Source organism: Chanodichthys erythropterus, chromosome 17 (genome assembly GCF_024489055.1).
Source record: "Chanodichthys erythropterus isolate Z2021 chromosome 17, ASM2448905v1, whole genome shotgun sequence".
Classification (NCBI taxonomy): domain Eukaryota; kingdom Metazoa; phylum Chordata; class Actinopteri; order Cypriniformes; family Xenocyprididae; genus Chanodichthys; species Chanodichthys erythropterus.
In genome coordinates this window covers 9,919,513-9,946,058 of record NC_090237.1, presented here as the reverse complement: position 1 = coordinate 9,946,058, position 26,546 = coordinate 9,919,513, and the positions used below count along the sequence as shown (strand labels likewise).

Below are 26,546 nucleotides of genomic sequence, written 5' to 3'. Positions count from 1 at the left end.
TCTTAAAAGAACATTTATGAATGGTAAATGTTCTTCATGGTTTAAATAATCAAGCTTGATTTTTAAGAGTGTATTGAAATGTCTGACTTTTGATTGTCTTTGGTATCCATCCCAATGTAAGCACAGTCTGAGACATTGTTGAGAAATCTTGAATCTAACATGCTGAAACGAAGAAAGAGAAATCTGAATGTGAGTCTTTTTCTCAAGAAAATCATCTGAGGAGCAGAAGAGTTCCATTTAAACTACAAGAAAAAACATAGGCCTAATAAAGATATCAAATTTGTGAGAAGGCTGTACATCTTATTGTGGAGTCATGAGGAAAGGCTAAGCACAGACTTTTGGATAGGCACTGAAGATTTGTGTTGTATGTGTTCGTACACGCTTATGAAGTCCAACCAACCAACGCGTGCGGTGTCTCTCATTGCGCGCGTGGCGGGGCGGGAACCGAGAGAGCGCGAGAGAAGAGACAAGGGACAAGCCAACAGTCAGAATATTTATATCAGAAAAACAGAAGGTGAACCTGGTTAGCTGCCATACAATATCAAACGCTCGGATTTTTGTCCATCCATAACTTTTCGTTACATTTCACAACGTCAAATAATCCACTTAACAGACAACGTCTTGACAACCCGACAGTCGTGCGGATCGTGTCAATAGGAAGCAGCGTTTGCCCCACTGTTGCCCATCCACTTACAAGTACCCTTAAGGAGACGAGACGAGGTAGGGTATGAAGTCACTTTTCCAACTAGGGCGTGTGCTGTTGTTTTATAGTCTTGGTGCTGTTGCATGCTGTTTACTCGTTATAAATGTGGTATTTTGGGAATGACATGCGTAATTGCTCGATTTAGGCTACTCCAATGACATCATCAGTCTTAAGTAATGTAAACACATTTAATAAATGGGCTGTGGACATTTCTTCAGCCATATTATTATTTTTAAAATGTATAATTCAGTTTACACATAGCAGAAGTGAATACAGACTTCTAAATGATTTATTTTTATGGATATTAAATTAGCGTATGAATACAAATTGCTGTACAGCGCGCTGTTGTTGTTTCGCGAGGGTGTGTCCGAATTGCTTTGTGCTTTGTTGCCTCATTAAAGCGTTAAATTACTATTTACATACATCATTTATGTTATGTTTCGGCAAAATGTTATCTGAGCTATTTATTTGTATAATAATAAGGAAATTATGTGAATGTATCATCATCCAAAATGAGAGGAGAGGGGAAAATGACAATGGCGCACGAGCGGATTAGAGTTTAATTACTGAGAGGGAAATGTATCAGCGCGTGGGGGGAAAAAAGTGTGGGGAAATTAGCTTTTAGTATGCATGCTGAAGGAAATCCACAGGTTGGGAGGGGTCCGGTGATGACCACGACTGAGCTCCGCGCGCACAACAGGTAGCGTGTTATCTTCGGCACTAATCGATACATTATGAACTGAGGGCGTAGAGTAAAAGTGCTTATTACGCGGCGCGCTCTGGAATACTTGATTCTGATTGGTCAATGGTTAAATAGTTCTTAAAAATGACCTTTATGACATACTCACAATTTAAAACTGCGTGTCTATTCATTTATTTGGAATGTAGTCGTGTAATAATTAGGATTATGTACACTCAGGGTGATAAATAACAAGACAGTTGTATCTTTTGTCCTGACATTTCTCTGACATGCCATCATGTACCGAATAATATCGTCACGTTTTGATTTCTAAATAATATCTGATTTGCCAGAATGCCCTGCAGCTCCCACTTTATAGCCTACATGATAGATATTCTGCCCATTATCAAACAATGATAGCCATCGTTTTCAGTTTCTAGGTTACCATCACTATCTCTTTCAAAACTACAGCCAGCTTTCTGTATTAATAATCGTAATCACCTGACGGATACAGTTGCCATAGCAATATTTCTTCACCCTGGTAGAGGCGAGTCTGGCAGCGCGCCAATGAAAGCTTTGTTGTCATGGATACAATTTACCCTCGTTGTGGTTGATCAAAGGTTTAGGGGTCTCACCTTAAATAGTCAACGATGACCTATTGTTCACTGAGAAATGTTATTCAATAAACTGAAATACTAGATCTGTTACAACAAATCTACATATTGTGCTGAAATGTGGTAAGGAGTAGGATAATTATGGGTGTCATTGCATATGACAGCTGATATATGAATCAAAAATCATATGAGCTTACAAAAAGGGATTCATTTTGTTTTGCAGTCTTTTGTATAGGCCTGCCATTTTCTGTCATCAACACCCCCGCAGGCATTTTAGTTTGTTTTTTTCTTCCCTGCATCACATTTCTAAATGGAAAATAAAAATGCAATTTAGTTAATCACAATGGTGTCAGATATTATTTTGTGCATAAAAACAGAGGGAGAGAATAGGCACAGCATTCTAAACAGCTGGCAAATATTGAAGTTTGTGCTGGATATGAAATTATGATATGTAGTGTCATTGTTATCCCATTAAAATTATGTAGAATATAAATATAAAAAAACTATAAATAAGTGCATGTAATGAACAGATGACTATAAATTGCCTTACCATATAAAAAAATGACAAATGATATTATATTAACGGACAAGAAATGTAATTTTACTGGAAATTATTGTTAAAATTGTATTAGTAAAAGTTTGAGTCGCTCTATAATTGACCATATACTGTGAATATTATATTAATGAACAAGAAATGTAATTTTACTGAAAAATATTGTTAAATTTGTATTAGTAAAAGTTTGAGTCGCTCTATAATTGACCATATACTGTGAAAATATTATATTAATGAACAAGAAAATTTAATTTTACTGGAAAATATTGTTAAAATTGTATTAGTAAAAGTTTGAGTCGCTCTATAATTGACCATATACTGTGAAAATATTATATTAATGGACAAGAAATGTAATTTTACTGGAAATTATTGTTAAAATTTTACTAGTAAAAAGTTTGTCACTGTATAATTGACCATCTACTTTGAAAATATTATATTAATGGACAAGAAATGTAATTTTACTGGAAATTATTGTTAAAATTGTTTTAGTAAAAGTTTGAGTCTCTCTATAATTGACCATATACTTTGAAAATATTATATTAATGGACAAGAAATGTAATTTTACTGGAAAATATTGTTACAATTTTACTAGTAAAAAGTTTGAGTCGCTGTATAATTGACCATATACTGTGAAAATATTATATTAATGGACAAGAAATGTAATTTTACTGAAAAATATTGTTAAATTTGTATTAGTAAAAGTTTGAGTCGCTCTATAATTGACCATATACTGTGAAAATATTATATTAATGAACAAGAAATTTAATTTTACTGGAAAATATTGTTAAAATTGTATTAGTAAAAGTTTGAGTCGCTCTATAATTGACCATATACTGTGAAAATATTATATTAATGGACAAGAAATGTAATTTTACTGGAAATTATTGTTAAAATTGTTTTAGTAAAAGTTTGAGTCGCTCTATAATTGACCATATACTGTGAAAATATTATATTAATGGACAAGAAATGTAATTTTACTGGAAATTATTGTTAAAATTGTTTTAGTAAAAGTTTGAGTCTCTCTATAATTGACCATATACTTTGAAAATATTATATTAATGGACAAGAAATGTAATTTTACTGGAAAATATTGTTACAATTTTATTAGTAAAATGTTTGAGTCGCTGTATAATTGACCATATACTGTGAAAATATTATATTAATGGACAAGAAATGTAATTTTACTGGAAATTATTGTTAAAATTGTATTAGTAAAAGTTTGAGTCGCTCTATAATTGACCATATACTGTGAAAATATTATATTAATGGACAAGAAATGTAATTTTACTGGAAAATATTGTTACAATTTTACTAGTTAAAAGTTTGAGTCCCTGTATAATTGACCATCTACTTTGAAAATATTATATTAATGGACAAGAAATGTAATTTTACTGGAAAATGTTGTTACAATTTTATTAGTAAAAAGTTTGAGTCGCTGTATAATTGAATATATTTTGAAAATATTATATTAATGGACAAGAAATGTAATTATACTGCAAAATATTGTCAAAATTGTATTAGTAAAAAGTTGAGTGGCTTTATAATTGACCATAAAAAGATGTTCATAGAAGTCCTGGCATGATGCATAACATTTGATTATATTTTATTGAATAAAAATTGGTTACTTCTCTCACGGCACGCAAATGAATACAGAAGAAAGCTCTGTCTAGGCTCTGCCCTGGCACGGGTTGTGTCGAGCCATTAGTCTGGCTGTTTGATGAGAACTAGATTTAATGTAGTTGCAATAAATTCTGTAATAATCCATACAAATGTATCGGATAGATAGTCTACTGTTGCGCGGAGCTGATTCTGGAGCTGAGAACTGATGGCGTGGCTTGATCTTTGGTTGACCAATCAGCGGAAAGGGGCGTTTTATGCCCATGTAGAGATCGAATATTTAAACTGTTTATCCATTTTAATTTTATTGTTTTTCCATTTGGCGAATTAGAACAAAGTGTGATTAAAACAAAAATAAAAATATGAAAAAACAACTCGAGATTTGTTTATTTATTCTCATGAGGAGGGCTGAATATGTGATAAATGAATGCTTTCTTCGTTTTTCCGTTTAGAAGACAAAAACGAAAAAAACTGATTATCCCAAGGTACATGGACCCAAAACATATATCCCACAGCAACACATTCTACCTAAAATATACTATTGATGGTAATTGGAGTGAGAAGTTTCTCTCCTATGTGGTGTTTTTACTGGGCCTAAAGGTGCATAAAAAACAGCGTTAATTAGATGGGGAGAGAATCTGCTCCAGTTCTGGCAGAATAAATGTGAGTGAACACTTGCACTCCTCTTACACCTAGTCACAAGAGCTCTCAGCCGGCGGCAGGCTCTGTTGATAATATTATTCGCTCTCATTCATAGAGCGAGTCATATCATTGAGGTCAGATTCTCTCAACTTCCAACATATGGTCTAGTAACTACTGCTTTGCTATGATGAAGCAGTATTTGATGATGAAATCAGTGCAACAAAAATAGCACAACAACACGCACTTCATTTGTAACCTGTCGCCATATCTTAGGGTGACCATATTTTGATTACCGAAAACCAGGACACTCGGCTCAGCAATGAAATATCAAAGTTTACTCAAAGATGCCTTATAATTTCAATACATTTAAAGTATGCTTCCTCTGTATGGATAGAAAATTGTTATATTACAAAATGCTATCCATAACCGAAGACACAAATTCAGATAGGCTTCTCAGAGGTTACTCAACATGTTTTATTATGACAAGTTTAAAAAATAACGAATGAAATAATGATAGAAATAATGTTTCTTCTGTATTAGAAAAATAAATAAATACCTAAAAAATACCTCTGCTATATAAGCAATCCAAATTTAACAAAAATAGCTCACAAACTTACAAAAACTAAAATATATATATATATCTTTAGTTTTCTTCTTCATCCTTGTTTTCCTCTTCATCCTGTTTTTCTTCCTCATCCTCCTTGTTTGCCCATCTATATTTTGCTGTAGAGCTGATCATTCCCAGCTTTTTTTTGTTGCTTAACAAATAAGCATGAAAGTTATAAAGAAATTTATATTGGCCTATTAGCTGTTACATCGCAAGGTACAAAGGAAGAGCACAACGAGCTGAACTCATTGTAGACGATAGCTGAAGGTTGCTTTGCTGTTACTCAAAGTATCTGTTATTCACAGACGACTGCACAAATCATGCATACTAATGAAAACATTATAAACTGTTACCTAGAAGTAAACAACCGTAGTTTAGGCATAAGTCAGCCGCGATGCTGAGAATATAGCAGCGACACTGAGCAGGCTACAACTCAAAACTAAAACATAAGAAATGTACATAATCTAACAACTCTAACCATCACTACACTGTAGGTTGGTTGTTTGTATTTGCTCTGTAAAGAAATCCATAATTCACATAACAGTCATAGGGAGTGAATTTGTTTTGTCCCATTCGCAAGCCACCTAGATAGACCGACTGTCATCCTTTTGTCCTCCAGGGAACACCGGAAATATCTGTAGCCGACAACATAGTCTCATTTGACTTTAAGGGTGAATTACACGGGTCAGTGACCGACTGGGCAGGCATTACTTGAAAGGAGAAATGAATTGGCTGCATCAGTACTCCATTTGTCTGCTGAGGAGAGGCTGTTTATTAAAGCCAAAGTCAATGAGTGGCATCCATGAGTAAACAAAGTGACTTTATACTTGGTCTTTATGCTTTTTTCTTTATACTTTTTCATATTTTCTGTTCTTTAGTTTTATTATTATGTCCTTTGTTGTTGTATTTATGTAAAGTGGAAGCTTCATTACCAAGAAAAAAATTCTTGTGCAATAAAGCTCTTTCTGATTCTGGTTCTTCTGCTGACTTGTAGCTTAAATATATTGGATTCGCAAACTTAAAGGGTTAGTTCACCCAAAAATGAAAATTGTCATTAATTATTCAACCTCATGTGGTTCCAAACCTGTAAGACTTTCGTTCATCTTCATCTTCGTTCATGAAATCTAAGTGATTTCTGTCCGTTCAACACTTTGAATATTAAAAGGTTCATAAAGAAATTGTAAAACTATCCATAATCCACATGAATTGAGTAGTTTAGTCCAAATTTTCTGAAGAGGCACAATCACTTTATATGATTTAGGCTTATTCACATAGCTGTTCACATAGTTGCATAGCTATCAAAGGGGGGAAATCTCTCAGATTTTAATAAAGAGTTAGAGAGCGGAACAATTACAAAATTTGTATCCTTGACCTCTCCAACCAAAAAGAAGTATCTTGATCATCACTACTCAAGATTTTCTCAATCATCAAATCTTACAGGTACAGGTAGTTGTCTGCTAGTAAAGCATGATAATTAGTGTCTAGTCCATTGTCTAATCTTTGCTCATAGCTTTACCAAACAACACTACACTACTAGCGTATCTACAGAGCCAGCAGCCAGTGAACTCGAGGATTTTCTCTATGTTTATTGAACCAGCACAGGTCACATGGTGCAGGGATGACGTAAATTTGTAGGCCAACTCAGAAGTTAGCATCACACTGGTTTCTTTGACAAAAACCCAATAGGACTTTTGGATTATTGCAAACAAGTAAGCTATGTGATCAACAAAAGTATGATATTTACACATTTTGTCCATCAACATAACTTTTATGAATTTTGAAGACTAAATACAATCACCAGAGATAAAAAGCTAAAGGTAGGCTATAAACAAACTACATCACAGTCCCACGACTTCAACGCCACCACCACTAAGCTTCCAACAGCTCTTTCATTTTTTATCTAAAAAACATTTTCCCTTAAAGTTTATGTTAGAATAGTTTGTGAGTGTGATTATAAGAGCACAACGAGGCTGTAAAAGTGGACTGAGCCGTTTTGTCCCATCATAAGCAACCACCTTTTTCAAGACACATAACAGCTTAAAAAATCATGAGTGGGCTAATACTGATGTATTTTATGTTGTAAAATAAAACATAAGTGTCTTGAGCTTGTGTTAACCACAGACCTCATTTCAGCCATTTAACCAAAAACCCATTCAAAAAACCCAATGACTTAAAGACGATGGATGCTAAATCGTTTCCGCTTTTTGGCCTACAAAAAAGCATCCTCACTGCACCACTCAATTACAACATGGCGAAATACACTAAGTGGAGCGTCCCGCACCATACATAATTAAAACATATTTTATAAAAACTATTATAAGTACAGTATTCTATTCATGTGAGTGCACACCATTCAGTTGTCTATTTACAAAAAAACACTATGGGCCCTATTTTAACGATCTAAATGCAAAATGTACTCAGGCCGTGTCCAATCCACTGTTGCTATTTTAATGACGGAAAAACAGACCCATTTTTGAAATGAGTTGTCCCTATTCTCTTAATGAGTAATGGGAGTAATGTTCAATAAACCAATCAGAGTGTCATCTCCCATTCCCTTTGAGCGAGATTCGCTCGCGCCATGGCGGATTGCTATTTACATGGCGGAATTTGTTGGCGATGAGTCAGTTAATATATATGTGTGTGTATTGGCACGATTGTTCAATTAATTAGCCAATTTCGTTCATCATTATAAGTAGTAATAGGCTGAATTGAAAAGAGGTAGCCTAATTCTAATACACGCAATGACTATTCATCATTACATTTTTATATTTATGTAGCCTACACAATAATATTCTTTTACACTGTAATCCTTTTGTTTTTAATATTTGGCATGTTTGTGTGATGCGCATCCCTGTGTGTAATAAGCAAAGTCAACGTACACTGTGGACGCGCCCAGAGGCGCAGTTTCTACCAACACGCTCTAACAAAAAAAATATTGCGCCATTGACTTTAGACTTTAGACCAGGTTTGAGTTGGTCTATGGCACAGTCTATTTTCAGCTCCTTAAAATAGCAATGCGCCTGAACACACCTCTTTTTTAGACCAGCACGCCCATGGGTGCACTAACTGGTGCAAATGCATTTACTAATTTAAGGATGTGGCGCTGAACGGGAAAACGGCATCGGGCGCAAACTAGCAAACGCACTTGCGCTGCGCCTTGCGTTGCATTGCGCCGGATGTATTATAGGGCCCTATTTCTTAATGTGTACAACTTTTTCAGAAACAAAACATAAATATCCTCAGCTTTAGAGTAACTGAACTTTTAATATATAAAAAAAAAAAAAAAAAAAAAAAAAATGAAATAGTATTTTTTTTAAACTTTTCCTTCTTTTCAGTCCACTCAGTCAAGCAAAAACTGCTTATTAATTTTCTATCCAATGGAATGATTTAAAAGGCATGGAATGTGTTAACCAAGTATGGCATGGAAAAACATTTCTGTCAAATAAACATAATCCTAACTTTATCCCATACCAATTACTACCAATAATCAGTGTTGTTGATAAAACTCATAATTTGAATGGGTGTGCGTTCTTTAGTGTCACGAATATCGAAACACGAGTCTAAATGTTTTCTGGTTATGTCTGTTGGGGACTGCTTGCTATTGGGATGAGAGGAATCAATCTGATCTGACAGACATTGTCTGCTGTTTACAATACACACAAAACACCCTGTTATAACACGATAGAATGTTTTTAATAGCCTTTAGTAATACTCCTGGAGTAGTCTGTCTTATGTTTGAATAGATCAGTGATGCTTGAGATAATGATGCTCAAATAAGATTAAACTAGCTAAACAGAATAACTCAACTATGTTGTTTTTATCGGCTCATTCCAAACACTTGTGCTTCTTGTGAATTCATTGAGTCTGACATTGTCCATTAGCAGGCAGCAGTGCCTCTACAATGGGTGACATGCTGATAAGACTGAAGCTCTGAAAAAAGACCAAGATAAGGGAGGTATTTACTGAGCTATGCTGTTAACATTATCAAACATTATAGTTGTAGCTAGAGCCATGTGTCTCTTGGGGAAATAAAAAAAAACATATGAGGTTATCCAAGATGGCATTTTATGGTGCTACAGGAAGATTTCCCAGATGTCCATCATTTCCTTGTGGTTCTGGCTCATTTGCTCCTTATTCTGTTTGGACATCTGGTAACCAAGAGTTAGAACAGCAGTAAAATGTCAACATTAGTGAGTACAACATTATGAGACAGAATTATACTCTACAGACAGAAAATCCAGTCAGTCCAAGCATTGATATCCTCCATATTCAGAATTGTTCAACAGGTACGAGTTTTTCAGTGGCCATTCTTAAATATATGTGGTTTATGCTTTTCAAACTTCCAAAGCACTATATTATTTCAACCCCTTCATAATTCCTCAAATGCTTTGCTAGAGAGATTAAACACATATTTTAAAGAGAAAATGTTGAACAGAACAGAGACAAAGAGTAGTTAAAGACTTTTAAATAATGTTACAATAGCATTTTTCTTATTCAAGGCAGAAAAAAAAGTCTGAAACAGAGCAAATATTGCATGTCGTGTTAACACAAAAATCCATACTAGATCTGATTTTCTTCCACAACTCACTTTCAAATGTGGTTTTAAATCAGATATCCGATATCTGGATGTCACTGTCTACATCTAAATCTGATACGGATTTAGATTTAGACATCCAGATACGGCATGTAGGACTGGAAGGGATTACATTGGTGCCGTGACACGGATGGGAGTGAGGTTTAGGGGGGTGAGTGTAACGGAGACCAGCTAGTTAGAGCTGTGCAAGGCCTTTAGCGTCCTTGTTAGTTCACCATAAAAAAAAGAAACTATGCTTCTAACGACAGCTCGAGAGTTGCAATGCATATGGAGCACAAGTTTGCAATGCAGTTTGCGAATGTTCGTTTGAACTATGGTTTCGGGAAACACCAAATCGTTGAACTATGTAAGTAACGACGGAACTTGCGATGTTAGTTGGCTAACGATGCTTTTGGGAAACGCACCCCAGAGCGGGGTGAGTAGGACCGGATGGGTTACACTAGCACAAAGGAACAACATTTACCCACAAAGATAACTTTTCTTATTTATGAAGCAGACGTGCATGTATCTGCTCACACAAAAACAGCTTCTTTTGTTGAGGTGGAAAGTTTAAGAGATTTTGCACACAAAACATTCAGGAGCACAGAAACTTGTTTTAGTTGCCGAATTTAGTATGAATTTTATAAATAACTTTTGTTACTGAACAAGATGATAACATGGCTGTTTTTAAGCAGCCTAATTAAACGGATAGTTCACCTAAAAATGAAAATTTGATGTTTATCTGCTTACCACCAGTGCATCCAAGATGTAGGTGACTTTTTTTCTTCAGTTGAACGCAAATTATGATTTTTAACTGCAACCGCTGCCGTCTGTCAGTCAAATAATAGCAGTAGATGGGAACTTCAACTATAACAGTAAATAAAACTTGCTTAGACAAATCAAAATTAAAACCTGCGGCTCGTGACGACACATTAATGTCCTAAGACACGAAACGATCGGTTTGTGCGAGAAACCGAACATTATTTATATAATTTTTACCTCTAATACACCACTATGTCCAACTTCGTTCAGCTTCCTGTTAGTGAGATCAAAAAACGCGTTCTGGTGACGGAAGTGATGTTTCGCCCATATACTTCAATGAGCGCGAGACATCACTTCCGTTGTCAGAGCGCGATCAGGCCTCACTAACCGGAAGTTGAACGAAGTTGGACATAGTGGTGTATTAGAGGTAAAAATTATATAAATACTGTTCGGTTTCTCGCACAAACCGATCGTTTTGTGTCTTAGGACATTAATGTGTCGTCACGAGCCGCAGGTTTTAATTTGGATTTGTCTATGGAAGTTTTTTCGACTCTTATTGTTCAAGTTCCCAATCACTGCTATTATTTGACTGACAGACGGCAGCGGTTGCAGTTAAAAATCATAATTTGCGTTCGACTGAAGAAAAAAAGTCCTCTACATCTTGGATGCACTGGGGGTAAGCAGATAAACATCAAATTTTCATTTTTGGGTGAACTATCCCTTTAAACTCACAGCTTCACCATTGTCTTTATGAGTGAGTCATTTAAATCAGTTCATTCATGAATGGTGATTCATTTAGGGATGAAACAAGTTGGCTAATGGAACCATTGACACAAACAATTCATTCAAAACATGTAAGTATTCAAGAACGAAATGTGTGTTACTCCATGTTTGAAACACAGCTGGCAGGGCAAAGTATCTAAAGCAACTATGTCTAAAATGTAAGTTACTTAATATTAACTTCTTATTTATGGAACTGTTATGTAAAAGTGAAATCACACAATCACACTGCCACATTGTTTTTACGGTAATTTGTCAGAAACAGCTCAAGTTCTAACATGACTTTAGAAGTTTATCTTAGCGTTTAGAGTTTAGAGACACATTCAGAATCCGTGGCATAAGAGTAGTTGCGAAGTTTCTCAAACAAGAGGATCTTAGGGATGTTCCTGGGGTTTTCCTTTCCTTGTCTTTATTGTGTTGCATTGCACACCAAAGTGTGTTAGGTGAGTGAAGTGTAAATTAGTTCAGTATCTTTTTTATTAATTTCATCAGTTCTTAGACCTGGGAACACCATTTTATCAGAATGACCCGGTTCCCTTTCACAGGTTGACCATGACACCATTTTGAGATGATGATGCCCTACTTAACACCAGGGTGGCAATGGCAGGATTGGCTTTGAAGGTAGAGAAGCAGTAGGAGTGTTTGGTATTTTTAGAATTTAAAAAGGTATTTTTCTTTTCTGTGTTAAGCCATATGGCTACATGATTGAACAAATATTTTGAACTCTTTTACTGTCTGACATTTTCATAAAGACAATTACTCGAAGTCTGATTTGTCTGTGAACATTGGTTGCTTCTGTTTTTCTAATTATATTTTAGATTGGTTTTTGTGGCTTGTCTATTAAAGGGACTAGAGCTGTCACATGCTGGAGAGATGAATAGATTTTTCACGAGTTTGGAAAGCTGAGCTCAACGACCATGTTGTGAATGGGTAAATGAAGTGTCCATCTGAAAATATTGTTCCTGTGACACAATCCATTTCTTGAAACACTCAGAGAAGTAGGATAAATGTCCTTCCTGTGGTCAAGGGCAGTTAATCTCCTCTACCCTGTGTCATTTTCATGTCGATAGCTCTCCAATGCTTAATGTCCTAGTAAATGACACTGCTCTGATCGGGTCCCTGAAAGCTGTCATAGGGATTGTGGGACTGCTGGCAGCAATATCCTGCACATGACACCGAACAAACGACTTTGTCCTCCTATAACAAATGTTAGTACAGCACTCACTGACAGAAAGTCAAAGCACTGGGAATAAATGTAAAAGGCAAGACAGATAGAGACAGTGAAACAGCTCATTTTGAAGGCATTGTTGACCTTTAAATACACAGAGAGAGAAATCAAAATAAGCATGAACAGGTGAATTAAAGGGATAATTCACCCAAAAATGAAAATTCTGTCATTAATTACTTTCTGAACTTTCTGTCCCTCCATAGTCAGCTACACAACTGATCTATGAGGCATCAAAAAGTTCATAAAGAGATCGTAAAACTGATCCATACAAATTGAGCATTTTAGTCCAAATTTTCTGAAGAGACACGATCACTTTATATGATGAACAGATTACAGAGTAGACTTTACAGAGTGCATCACAACATTTATTTCCATCAAGAGGTACATCAATTTTTGGTCTAGATCTTGTATTGACAGTGAGCACTCTGTCTCCTCCAGCACATCCCAAAGACTTTCAATGAATTTAAGATCTGGACTCAGAGGTGCAAATTCATGTGTGAAAATGATTCTTCATGCTCCCTCCTAACCATTATTTCACAATTTGAGCCTGATGAATCTTGGCTTTGTCATCCTGGAATATGGCCATGATACATCTTCCTACATGGTTGTTTAAAGACCCCCTGTGGTGAAAATCAAGTTTTTAATGTTGTTTATATGTCTATGTGGTGTTTTTAATATGCTTTAAGACAAAACTTGCAAATTCATATGTCTGCACCATTGCTGAGTATTTTCTCCTTAAAACTGCAGTGAAAAAAAGACAGTCTCAAACTTTAAAAAAAGCGCAGCGTACAACGTGAGGGTCTCGAGATGCGCTTTTGAGATGTGATGCAATTCGCTTGTTAAGTCGTGACGTAAGGAACGCCATTTCCGGGTCCAAGCCTCGACTCGTTTCACTTTCGAGAATGCCATCTTGATGTCCGTTTATGAGCGCTATTTATTCATAATAAACATTTAACATTTTAAAGTTAAACATTTAAAATACCTACAGTCTACACAACAGTCTCCATGGACACAGCATTACAGATATTAATATTTTAGTGATTTATAAAAGATGAATCACTGTCTGGCCATCTGGGATTTTGGTATGGAGATAAAGTTTATGATTATAATATTTTTGGTAGCATCGTGTGTGTATATTAGCACCGTTTGTTGTTTTCTTGTGGTATGAGACAGAGCGTTTGGACTCGGAAGCGCTGCTGCGTGACGTCAGACTTAACAACCGAATAATGACAATAACAGAAATAACAGAAATAGGCAAACAGCAGAATTGATAGATACGAGTTTTGACATGGAAAAAAAGAAAATAAGATAATAATGAATGCTTCCTCCACCATGTAAAACAGTTGCCAAATAAAACAGTTGTCATGGCAACTTTACTATAAACAGAAGCTTGCAACGCTTGCCCCGCCTCCGAGTTCTTCTGATTGGTCCACTGTTTTGGAACTGACATTGATGAGCGGCGCTATGAGTAAAAGTTGAAATTCTTTTACCTTGACAAGGCGTCTTAAAAATGCGGCGCTCATGTGCGAGGCGCTGCAAAAGACGCAAGCGTAATGTCATGCATGTCCGTCAAGCTTGTGTTTACATAGAAAAACAATGGGAAAGTAGCGCATTGCAATAGAAAAACGTGTTCTGTGTGAACGACCCCTAAGTTGACCGAGTGGATCTCTGAGCTGGCGTGAACAAGTGGAGGCGGGGCTCATTTGAGACAAGGGTGTAGAGTTACATTCAAGCTTATTTTTTTCACAGGAAAAAAAGTTCAAATATGTAATTTTGGTGGTCAAAGATGAGTTTTAAGGAATAAAGTTATTGATACAGGGGGACTTTAAGAAATGAAAAGCTACACACTCCATCAATTAGGGTTAAAAGAACTGTTGCCGTGTTTTTCACAATTTTTGTTTTTGATCAAATGAAAGCAGCCTTCCTTCAAAAACATAAATAAATTGTACCCAGTCCAAACTTTTGAATGGTAGTGTATGTTGTAATATGTATATTTTATTATATTCCTTTAACCTGATAGCAACATTTTGGTCATACCACTGCATGTTTATGCAGTGAATTCTAAGAACAGAGTTCAAAAACCACAAGATGTGTATCTGTGATTTATGAGGCTACAGGGAGTCTAAATTCAACCTGATGCTGCTGTCAGGCTCTTTCAGTATTGCATAGGTACAATGACAATATGCCAGTCAAGGACAGGCCGTAATTCTGATTACTGCTTGTGAGATCTTTCTAGTCTTTCTGAATGTGGTAAACATGTAACCCACTAACACAGATTCTCACTCTATTTACTATTTCTCTCTTTCTCTCTCTCTTTCTTTCTCTCTCCCCATTGCAGTTGCCATGGAAACTGTTCTGGTCTTCCTTTTTTCCCTCCTAGTGGCGGGTAAGTGCCCCCCTCCATCTCACTCCAGTCTCCCTGTGTCCATCGGGATCAGAAAGAGCTGGAAGAAAATGGAAAAAAAAAACGCCTTGATGTGATGACACATTAGCGCCATGCTAGATTTCTTAACTGAGAATTTGATCAGTGACCTTTTCCTAGCATGTGTATGTGTGTGTCCAGGCTCTCTTTAGTTCTTCAGTAGACTGATCTAAAGTTCCATGTTTATACTGTGTATGTGCTTTTACATATCTGTGAATTTTCGTCCTGCTTTTGCCAAACAAACTTCATTTGTGAAATGAGAGCATCCATTTGAATACATTCCCATCCATCTCAGTCCTCTGAGAGGCTCCGCCCAATCCACAATTAGGCCACATGAAACCAGCAGCACATGTGCACTAGATTCATACTCACACATACAGCTCGCAAACTAGTAAAAAAAATATCCTTTAGCTCTGTCAACAAACCCTTCACCCATTGCTGAGTGCAATGACTGTCAGACTGGTTTTCATCTGGTTATTTTTCACACTGCAACCATTTTCCATTCATTCATTTGATTATTTCTTCCTTTTCCTTAATTTTTCCTCCCTTCTTTCCTCCATTCCTTATTTCATTCCTTCACTCTAAAAATGCTGGGTTAAAAATGGACAAACCCAGCAACTACGTTGTTTTGAGCCAGTGGTTGGGTTAAATGTTTAACCCAACCTGCTGGGTAGATTTATTTAACTCAAGTATTGTTTAAAAATGCCTATATGCTTGCCTAAAATGAACCCAAAATAGGTTGGAAATTAACATTTTTCTTAATATGTTTAATAAATTAACATTCATTAATAAGTTTAATAAACAATAATTAAATAATACACATTTATTAAATTGCTTATTAATAAATGTTCACATTTTGATTATTACTGTTGCCTCTAGTAATTATGTGTCTGATTTTTAATTTCCAGCCTATTTTGGGTTCATTTTAAGCCAGCCATATAGTAATTTTTAAACAATTTAAACAGTTTTTAAACAATAGTTGAGTAAAATAATGTTTAATAAATGAACATTTATTAATAAGTTTAATGAATAATAAATAAACAATAAGTGAATTTTGGGAGGAGTGAACCCATCTAATCTTTCAATTACTTCCAGAGCATATAAGCAGCTACTCACCCTGCTCTGGCATCAGTTGTTTCGATATCCCAACTCCACCAAATAAATTAGGCATCTCATCTATGATACTCCTCTTCCAGGCACTAGTAGTCCCTGGGGGGTATATCCAAGCTCGAGCTGAAGCTGCTTCCTCGAGCCCCTCCACAGCGGACAGCAAGCCAAATACGCTTAACCTTATTAGCTTAAAGAACTCTTAAAACCTTTATTAAATTGCTAATTAATAAATGTTCACCTTTTGATTAATATTGTTGCCTCTAGTAAATTTGTGTCTGATTTTTAATTTCCAACCTATTTTCGGTTCATTTTAAGCCAGCCATTTAGTAATTTTTAAACAATAGTTTGGTTAAATAAAACTTACCAGAACGTTTAACCCAACTGCACAACCCAATCACTGGGTTTGTCCATTTTCAACCCAGCTTGGGTTGTTTTTAACCCAGTATTTTTAGAGTGTAGGTACCAAAATGGGGGTTTTGCAGTGACACCATTTTTGGTTCCCCAAAGAACCTTTAATTGAGCAGTTTTTAAAATAATCATGTTTCCCACTATAAAGAATGAGGTACATTTTCCACTATTTGTGCAATGAGGATCAATGTATGTTGAAGGTTCTTCATGGAACCATATATACCAGTAATTATCCTTTATTTTTGAGGTAAAGTACATTTAATAATCATGAATTTTAGGTGTATTTACTGTTAACACAAGCAACAGCTTTCTGTGTTTTTACCATAAAGGTGCAGTCACCTGTACTGTTGTTCTGCAATTTTCCTGAATTCCCCACACAGATTTCACAGCATTTTCATGCTGTTCAAATTTACCACGGTGACCAACAGAAAGCTTCTTGGCTTCCCTTGTATGTAATTTTCCATCAACCTTTTTTTTTTTTTTGTCATGTTCCTTTCCACTTTTCCTTCAGGTATCTCTCATGTGCTATGCCTTATATATCCAGTCTTTCAATTTCCACTCTCTGTCTTTTTTCATTGCTGTTTTTTTTCTTTAATGTTCCTGACCTTGCTCTCTCCCTTTGAATGTGAGAAGGCAAATCAGAAGGATGTTAATCTTATGAGTCTTCTCTTGTGTCTCACAGGCATCGATTTTAGAGTTTGATTTACAGCAAATTGTACTGACCCTGTCAAAAATTATGTTATTATGCCTGAATCAGACAGCACATTTATTAGGTGATGACATATTTTTGCCAATATTGAGTCTAGCTTAATATTGCATCACTTTTTGGGCAAAAAAAAAAAAAAAAAACATATAACGTAATGCAACTCTTTTGCTTCTGTTATTGTATGTTTTGGTGAACACAAACATCCATAGTTTAAGAATTCCTCTTTGTTTTTCTCTTTTTACATCTTTGATTCTGCTCTCTGCATTGATCTTCTGTCTTAGCTTTGTCTGAATCTGAATCTGAGCCCCAAGGCAAGTTATTACTCTTTTACCATATACATATGATAAAACCAATGGCTTAATTCTTTGTCTAATTTCTAATTTTTTTCCATCAGGTGCAAAAGGGGAGAATTTGAACCCATTTATATACGGTAAGAATCAATACTTACAAAGCTTACACAGCCTATACAGAAAATTCTTATCAAACAGCAGGTATTTAAAAACAGTTGATAATAATTGGGTAATCTTGGCTTTCAACATACAACACATAGTTATACTTCATGTACAGTCATGTTCATCTGTGCCTTCAGAATGCAATTACACCCTACTGATGCAGTTTTGATCTATCTAAATGAGGTCTAAATGAGATTTTTTCCTCACACGTAGCAATTTACAGAATTCATAGTAACCAAAGTATTTTGATAATCTCCACAATACTTTTTAAAATGTGTAAGCAGTCCTTTGAAATTGGGTGAACTTTTCGATTAGATGAGTAAATGCCTGTTCACATTGTAGTCTAGAACTACAATAAGCATCATGTTCACACAACGCTTCTGCACTTATTACCGATTTCTCTCAACATGGGGACAGATGAGGTGTCAGTTAATACATGGGAAAACCATGGTACCAAAGTACCAATTAGTTGTAAATTTAAAAGTAATGCATTACTTTACTAGTTACTTGGAAAAAAGTAATCTGATTACATAACTCATGTTTCTTGTAATGCGTTACCCCCAACACTGCACACAAGTACTCTGGGGAAAAAAATGTGTGTAGAAACAATTTTCAGTCAGAAATGATTAATAAATTTCAAAATTACAAAGAAACAGCAAGTAACTACGGAGCCCCTAAAGGGACCTTTGCAAAAATAAAAAAATGGCGGAGTTTAGCGTGGTCACGAGAAACTTTCGCGTGGTCACGAGAAATGTATTGCGTCGTGCGCACGCGTTACAATTTCCGGTTTGTTTATACTATAACCTATTTCATTTGTGCGTCACTGCCTATGAAGAATGCCAGAGTTTGGATGCACATAACTAGGCCTAATAAAGATCATGAAAGCTGTATTTGCTCAAAATCTGTCTTTCTTAGACCAGATCGTCTAGGATGAATCCAGTTAATTATTCGTTTTAATTAAACACGTGCCTTCCTTATATCTAAAGTGCTTTAAAGCAGACAGACATAAGACCGTGATATAAACTGCCCTACGAAAGCCACATTTCAGCAAATAGATCGTTATCAATTTATGCACATCCATACTCGCATTTTCTGCATATTTTTTGATGGATCTTTAAAAATTAATGCGTGTCCATACTATTTTCTTCTTTAATAAAGATCTATTTGCTCAAAATTATGCAGAAAATGCTAGAATGGATATGCATACATTAATAAAAATATATTTGCTCAAAATTGAAAATGCGAGTAGCCTATGAATGAATTAATAATGATCTATTTTCTCAAAATTATGAAGAAAATGCGGCTATGGATGTGCATAAATAATAACGATCTATTTGCTCAAAATTATGCAGAAAATGTGAGTATGCATGAATAGGCTAAATAAAGATCTATTTGCTCAAAATTATAAAGATGGTATGGACGCGCATGAATTATTAACGATCTATTTGCTCAAAATTATAAAGAAAATGCGAGTATGGATGAATTAATAAAGATGTATTTGCTCAAAATTATAAAGAAAATGCGAGTATGAATTAATAAAGATTGATTTGCTCAAATTATGCAGAAAATGCGAGTATGGATGTGCATAAATTAATAATGATCTATTTGCTGAAATGTGGCTTTCGTATGGCAGTTTATATCACGGTCTTATGTCTGTCTGCTTTAAAGCATTCTCTGTGAAGGCCAGGATATGAATAGTTGTGTGCATTGTTCTTTTTGCCAGGTTAAAAAATAAATAAATAAGGCTGATACAGTAAAAAGTGCTCAAAATGTGGCTTTCGTTAGGGAAGTGCGTCATTTTTCAAGGACTTATGTCCATTTGTGGCATCCAAGAATCGCGCTGGGAAATGGGCTCAGTGTGCACTGTCATAATGCCACGTTTGATGGTTCATGAAAAAACATTGGTAGGCCTACATTAAAAATGATGAAACTTTGTATTCCGTTAGGGTAGTAGGCCATATTTATATTTTCCCATGTAAAAGTACTGGAACTGTAAAATGTAGGCGTACTAAAATTTCTTCGCATCCTTACAGGTGGCAGAGACATGCTTATTTTCTCCATTCAATTCTAACAGCGCTTATTGCGAGCAGAGCCATTGACATAAAGCACTTTAGATATAAGGAAGGCACGTGTTTAATTAAAACGAATAATTAGTTGGATTCATCCTAGACGATCTGGTCTAAAAAGCCAGATTTTGAGCAAATACAGCTGTATTAGTTCATGTGCATCCACTCTCATTTTCTCTTTCATTTTCACTCTGACATTCTTCATAGGCAGTGACGCACAAATGAAGTAGGTTATAGTAGCTATTCACAAACCGGAAATTGTAACGCGTGCGCACGACATAAGTTTCTCGTGCGCACACAAAAGTATCTCGTGAGCACGCGAAACTCCTTCATTTTTTATTTTTGCAAAGGTCCCTTTAGGGGCTCCGTAAGTAACACTGAACTAAATGTGAAATTTTGAATTAGAAAAACTGAAACAGTATTTTTTTTTTGTAAAATGTACTCCACTAATCTTAATTTTATACATCCTTGAAAAAGGATGTTTTGTTTTTCGTCAGTGCAAAAAACAGGTCAAAATAGGCTCGCTAAAACCACATGAAGCATGTGATCACGTCGCATTTGTGGTGTAAACACTAATCTGTTTTGATGAATCCTGGGAAACTGTGAAGGACTGCTTACTCACCTGTCAGTCAACTATGTGGTAAAACTGAGATCATAATACTAAATGTAAACAGAGCCTCACAACTGAAAAGATCACATGCTGTCATGAAGGTCACTTGCACTCCTGTTGAATTTTGAGATGATTTTATAAAGAAATAAAATACATTCGAAAAGAAATAGAATGGTTATAAAATGCCACTACAATTGCAGATACTAGATCAGGTTGTGCAAACAATCTGAACAACCAGACAAGAGGGGCAGTTGTCAGGGAAGAAACCAAGAGGCCAGTTTCATCACTGACAGAGCTCCAGAGCTCTTTGGCTGCCCAGACATCAACAACCACTTCAACATTTCACAGGTTCGGCCTCTTTTGGAGAGTGGCTAGAGGCAAGCCAATTCTGAGCGAGGTCACAATTTCAACATCACGCCAGGAGTTTCCTAGAAGCAAAAACCTGCAGAGTTTAGCTCTTTGGCCCACAAGACTTGCATTATAAACTAAATTGAGCTTAACACCTAGGACGGATGGTGGTAACTCAGTGGTTAAAGTTACAGTTGAGTCAAAGAAGTCAAAGTTCCTTGCATATCCTATTTCATTCGAGAATATGTTATTAGTAAATTTGCAAACTGCAATTCACTTTTTTTTAAGCTTGAGTCTGTCTTGAAATAATTCAATAATTAAAAACCATTATTTCTTAACCAGACTATGAGAGTTTGAGGATCTGCGGTTTGGCGTTTGCTGTGGTGCTGTTCGCTCTTGGAATGCTCCTTATTCTCAGTAAGAAATGTCTTTTTTGTTGTTGTTGTTGTTATAATTATTAAGTCATAACTCATCTTCATTCAGAAACTAAATCACTCAGAAAGTACTGTAAAACAAAAGAGATCAGAGCAAAATAGCTAAACTGAGCTGCCTCATGGATATTAATTATACAGCTGTGCTTTTATTCAACTGAGCATGAGACAGAGTTTTATAATGAAATTAGACACATGAATGTATGTCACACTCAGTGGCAGATAAATGAAGACACACTCGCTGTCAACATTTTTATGCAGTTTTCAAGGATAACATTTGTAAGGGATTATTATCACAAACTAAATCCCGCCAGGTTGTTTGTAAAGTTTGACATTTATCCATTTGTTCAAAATCGTTTTTCTTGTCTGCATCCTGCAGGCCGCAGATGCCGCTGCAGTATCAACCAGAAGCCCAAGTTAGTCTCACCCAGCTTCTTTGATATTCTGTCAAGCATTGCATGAGTTTTTAGTTGTACAGAAACACCACCAGTTATACTTTATCCTTTCTCAGGGCTCCAGGAGATGAAGAAGCTCAAGCAGAGAACCTTGTGGTCTCCAAGGGTAAGATTTAGTACTATCTTTTGTAATATATATTGGTCATAGTTTGATTAAACATTTTTGACTGCTGTTCCTCTGTTATTCTTCCATGTAAAGACAAGGAGACCCCTAAAGCAGAGAACTGAAACATACCAGGTACAGAGACTTTCCATATGAATGTGATTCTGCTAATGTTCCTGTTAAGTTATGAAAACATTATTTCTGAATGTTCTCTGAATGTTCAAAATTTTTTACAACGTTTAAAAAAAAATTTGGGTTATGTGAATGTTATAGAAAACATTATAGGAATGTTTCCTCTTTTTTATCATTTTGCAAGTATTATGGGAATGTTACTTTTGAAATTTCTCTGAACAATCTAAAAAAAAAAAAAAAAAAAAAAAAAGTAAGCAGCCAGAGAGCAAGCAATGATCTAAACAATGTTAAATCAATGTTAAATGTGTCAACGTTAACCGCATTGAATCAATATCACTTTTGCACCAGCAATTAATGTTGAAAAAATGTTGAAATTTCAACAAAAAATCAATAGTAATGGCATTGATGTTGGTTCAACATCATGCTTGCACTCTCAGAAAATGAAACACAACTACAACTGACTTAAAACCACACAGCCTGTAATCAACTGAAGATAAAAGAAGACATTAAATCTTGGTCTTTGGAACAGTGTTAACTAAAACACATAATTTGTTGCAAAGAAACCAGAAACAAATGTTATCGAGTGATATAGTTTTCATCATCAAAAAGCAAAATAATTTTCTAATTGTTCTCCTGACAAAAAGTGTTTTTAATAGATTACATTCACCAACAATACTTTATTGCAACAGATCAGACATTCTGAATTGTTATATTTAAAGTGTAAAAAATCTTTAGACACACAGACATCAAGAATCAGCATATGAATCTCAACAATGGTGACATGCTTCATGCCACAATGCATGCTGGGAGTCGTATACTATGGTGGCTCCCAGCATGCATTGCGGCATGAAGGATGTCACCATTGTTGAGATTCATATGCTGATTCTTGATGTCTGTGTGTCAATAATTTTTTTTTTTCTTTTTCCCCCATAATGTATTTTTAAAAAATTCAGAGCATGATCTGTGGCAAGAAAGTATTATTGGTGAACATAATATTTAACAAATAACCACTTTTGGTCACGAGCAAGATTAGTAATCTACTCTGCTTTATGGGGCAGAAAACTATATCACTGGATCATTTTGTTTTTGGTTTTCTTTGCAACAAATTATGTGCTTTGGTAAACACTGTTACAAAGACCACAAACTCTCACAAAAAGCCAAGAGTCAAACTGCACAACTAAACGAAATATTGACCACCAAAATGGTGACCGCACATTTTCAATAATACATCAACATAGTTGTGTTTCATTTTCTGAGAGTGCAAGCATGATGTTGAACCAACATCAATGCCATTACTATTGATTTTTTGTTGAAATTTCAACATTTTTTCAACATTAATTGCGGGTGCAAAAGTGATATTGATTCAATGCGGTTAACGTTGACACATTAACATTAATTTAACATTGTTTTGATCATTGTTTGCTATCTGCGCAGTAACATTTAAAAAAAACATTAGACTAATGTCCAACTGAAATGTTTCAGAAAAATGAATGATGTCCAGGGCTTGACATTAACTTTTTTGCTCACCAGCCACTGTGGCTAGTGGTTTTCTAAAGTTACTAGCCACTTAGGCTTTTCACTGTCCACAATTTTGACATCGATACCATGGGGAAAAACTGCCATATAGATATTTTTAATATTATATCAGAATTCAGCAAATTATTAGGTTGCTGTCACTTTAAGATCTGACGCACAGATCCATTATACTGTTACACATGCGTTTTCTTTCTCAAATGTTTACGTTCACTTACAACATAAGAGACTGTGTTTATGTGAGTACTCGCCATTTTGACATTTTTGTGTGTGTATTTGACTGTTTGATTACAATAAGAAGCGAAAAAGAGCTCAATTTAGTACTGAGAGGCAACTTTATGTGTCCCACACCAAAATTCAAGCACTGTAACACCAACAATATTCACCCGAAGCAAATGAAACAAGTGAGTGAGGGGAGGCAGGTTTGTGTGTCAACTTGCTGTTGGAGAGATGAGAGAGCGAGAAAGTGCAGCTGGTATATATTTTGCGGAAAATGAGTATTGGAAGCATTTCAGATATTTCAGTATCAATATGTATCGGAAAAAAAACGATATTTTTGACAACACTACATTGCACTTAGTTTATTATTTCAGATGCCTTTTTAAAAGACTACAAGTGAAAAATAGGAGTGACTGCTTTACATCCACTCACTTTTGGCTGGTTGGCGGGTGTTAATGTCAAGCCCTGATGATGTATAACTTTTTGTGACCAGATAACTTTGAGTAAACATTCTGTTAATGTTACTGAAATAAAGTTTTTCATAACTTTGAGAGAACCTTGACACAATGTTAGCCAAAGTTCTCAGAATGTTCCCTGTTAGTTGGGTATGTAATGTCTGCTTTATTTCTTCTCAGTGTTGTTGAACACATAGCCGTGGCTGAACGACTTCACTGATGCTGAGGATGGTGATAATGATGAAGCTGATTCCAGACCATGGCTATGAGAGGAGAGAAAGGAGACAGAGATTTGTGGGGGAGGAGACTATAACTCGGATTTTTAATGGGCCAGTGTCTTGTACGTAGACCTCTAGTCCTGTCACGTGAACAGTAACTGTATCCGTCTTTCCGTCCGTGCCCTTTTGCGACAGTCCATCTTGAGTGAGTCGTTTTAGCAAAACTAGCCACTTTCTGCAGATCATTCTTAACGTTTCTGGCTCCTCCCCAACTGAACTTGTGTGTGTGGTTTAAAGGAACAGTTCACCCAAAAATTCCGTTCCAAACGCGTATGCAGTTATTTTTTACATCGAACACAAAAAGAAACAAAAGATTCTCTATGTAGCCCTTATTATACAATGACAAAATCTAACAAAAGTACAAAACACACCATAGTTTTAATATTTGGATGAACTGTCTCTTTAATAATTTTGCTTTAACGTCTAACAGTGAATAACTTTTACTGTTATTGATGGTGTGACCACATGTTATTGTCATTTGTGTCCCACCTGCTGTTTTTTCTCTTGTAGATTGTATAGACTATATGCAGACATATTTAAATACACTTAAGTATTTGATATAAGTATTGATTCACATGTGATGCAGAATATATATTTGAATATACAGTGTATGCATGTGTGTGCGCCTTTGGATAGACGCTGTAGAGCTTGTATGAGTGTGTGCGTGTGTGGGTGTGTGCCCACATCCAGGGCACCTCCTCCCGACAATCTTTTGATCATTCTACACAAATCTAGCACAAAAACAAAATAGTAACACCACTGTACCACAAGGGGCGTCATACCGCTGTCCTCTGATCAGCTTCAGCACTGCCGGGCTCACTGCCCTCATTCGGACCCACAGTTTAAACGTCTGCGGCCTGAGAACGAGGCCGCAGGAGAAGTTCACTTCACCATATAGTGCCGCTAACCTGTGTCTTTTCCCTTTTCATCACACGTCTTCTGTAGCTTATGTGTTCTCTTTCTTAAAGGGATAGTGCAGCCAAAATGAAAGTAAATATTTTGCCATTGTCTACTCACCGTCATGTCTTTAAACCTCTACAAACAAATGATTTTCTCTATTATGCAGAACACAAAAGGAGACAAGAAATTAAAGCGAAAAATTGTAGTTTCAATTTGAAAGCTGGCATATGCATGCATACATAGCCCATTCGTACATTTTGCACTCCAGGCAGTCAACACATGCACTAGAGAGTTTCATCTTTGTGTATGCGCTATTTCTACCCAGAAGTTGTGAAAAAATGTCTATTGTTGTTTCTTTTTCGACTAAATAAATTCATGGCGCATGTGCGAGCTGAGCTACATGCAGCTAGAAAAAAAGCACCATATAACCAGTGTTGGGGAAAGTTACTTTTAAAAGTAATGCATTACAATATTGCATTACTCCCTAAAAAAGTTAGTTACTTTTTATGGAAAGTAATGTGTTATGTTATTTTTGTGTTATTTTTTTTCTCATCTGGGCTGTTTGTTTGTTTGTTTGTTTTTATAAAAACAAAAATTTTTGGCAAATGTAAAAGCCCTTTCTCACCAAAAGTGAAATGAATAAGCCTCAGACTGAAGGAAATGCAAATTCACGCCTGTACAGTAGAGGGCGCAAGTCTTTCAGCTGGGCTGTCATTCTGGATTGCGGAAGAATAGAACGCAGGAGAAGTAAATGAGCAAATGTATGCTAACATTAAGTCTAGAACTAGTCTAGAATAACCAATGTTGCCAAGTCCGCGTTTTTCCCACGGAATTGGGCTACTTTAACACTGTTGTCATGGGATTTTCATGTTCGCAGGTTGAAGCTACTAGGGCTGACCGATATATCGGATGCTTTTGTCACGCGCATTTCGTCAGTAAAGCCGGTTCCCTGACTACCGCTAAATCGCCATCACCTGCTTTCAAATGGAGCGGCATTTAATAGACAGAGCCGTAGTTCACTGATAAGCCACGCAATATAGCGTTCAATATCGATATGAATCGCCGTCGATAATGAACGTGATATTGCGTAGCTTGTCAGTGATCTACGGCTCTGTCTATTAAATGCCGCTCCATTTGAAAGCAGGTGATGGCGATTTAGC

At 35.9% G+C, this 26,546-nt stretch overlaps 1 protein-coding gene across 2 annotated transcripts; it reads left to right on the top strand.

Moving 5' to 3' along the window:
* Positions 1–432: 432 nt before the first annotated feature.
* fxyd6 (FXYD domain containing ion transport regulator 6) lies at positions 433–26,325 on the top strand. 2 transcript variants are annotated; one of them, XM_067365494.1, is made up of 9 exons: positions 433–720; positions 15,097–15,144; positions 17,686–17,715; positions 17,799–17,834; positions 21,223–21,297; positions 21,691–21,727; positions 21,823–21,872; positions 21,966–22,004; positions 24,389–26,325. In XM_067365494.1, the coding sequence occupies exons 2-8, from the start codon at positions 15,102–15,104 to the stop codon at positions 21,992–21,994; spliced, it is 300 nt and encodes a 99-aa protein (XP_067221595.1). In that variant the 5' UTR covers positions 433–720; positions 15,097–15,101; the 3' UTR covers positions 21,995–22,004; positions 24,389–26,325. The 2 variants fall into 2 exon arrangements, with proteins under 2 accessions (XP_067221595.1, XP_067221596.1); XM_067365495.1 differs by lacking the exon at positions 17,686–17,715.
* Positions 26,326–26,546: the final 221 nt, after the last annotated feature.

Excerpts from the sequence above, each read along its gene's own strand:
- fxyd6 (XM_067365494.1), top strand. The coding sequence starts at position 15,102 with ATGGAAACTGTTCTGGTCTTCCTTTTTTCCCTCCTAGTGGCGG. Across the intron at positions 17,835-21,222 it reads TTTGAACCCATTTATATACG|ACTATGAGAGTTTGAGGATC; the intron begins GTAAGAATCAAT and ends TTTCTTAACCAG. Across the intron at positions 21,728-21,822 it reads AGTATCAACCAGAAGCCCAA|GGCTCCAGGAGATGAAGAAG; the intron begins GTTAGTCTCACC and ends ATCCTTTCTCAG.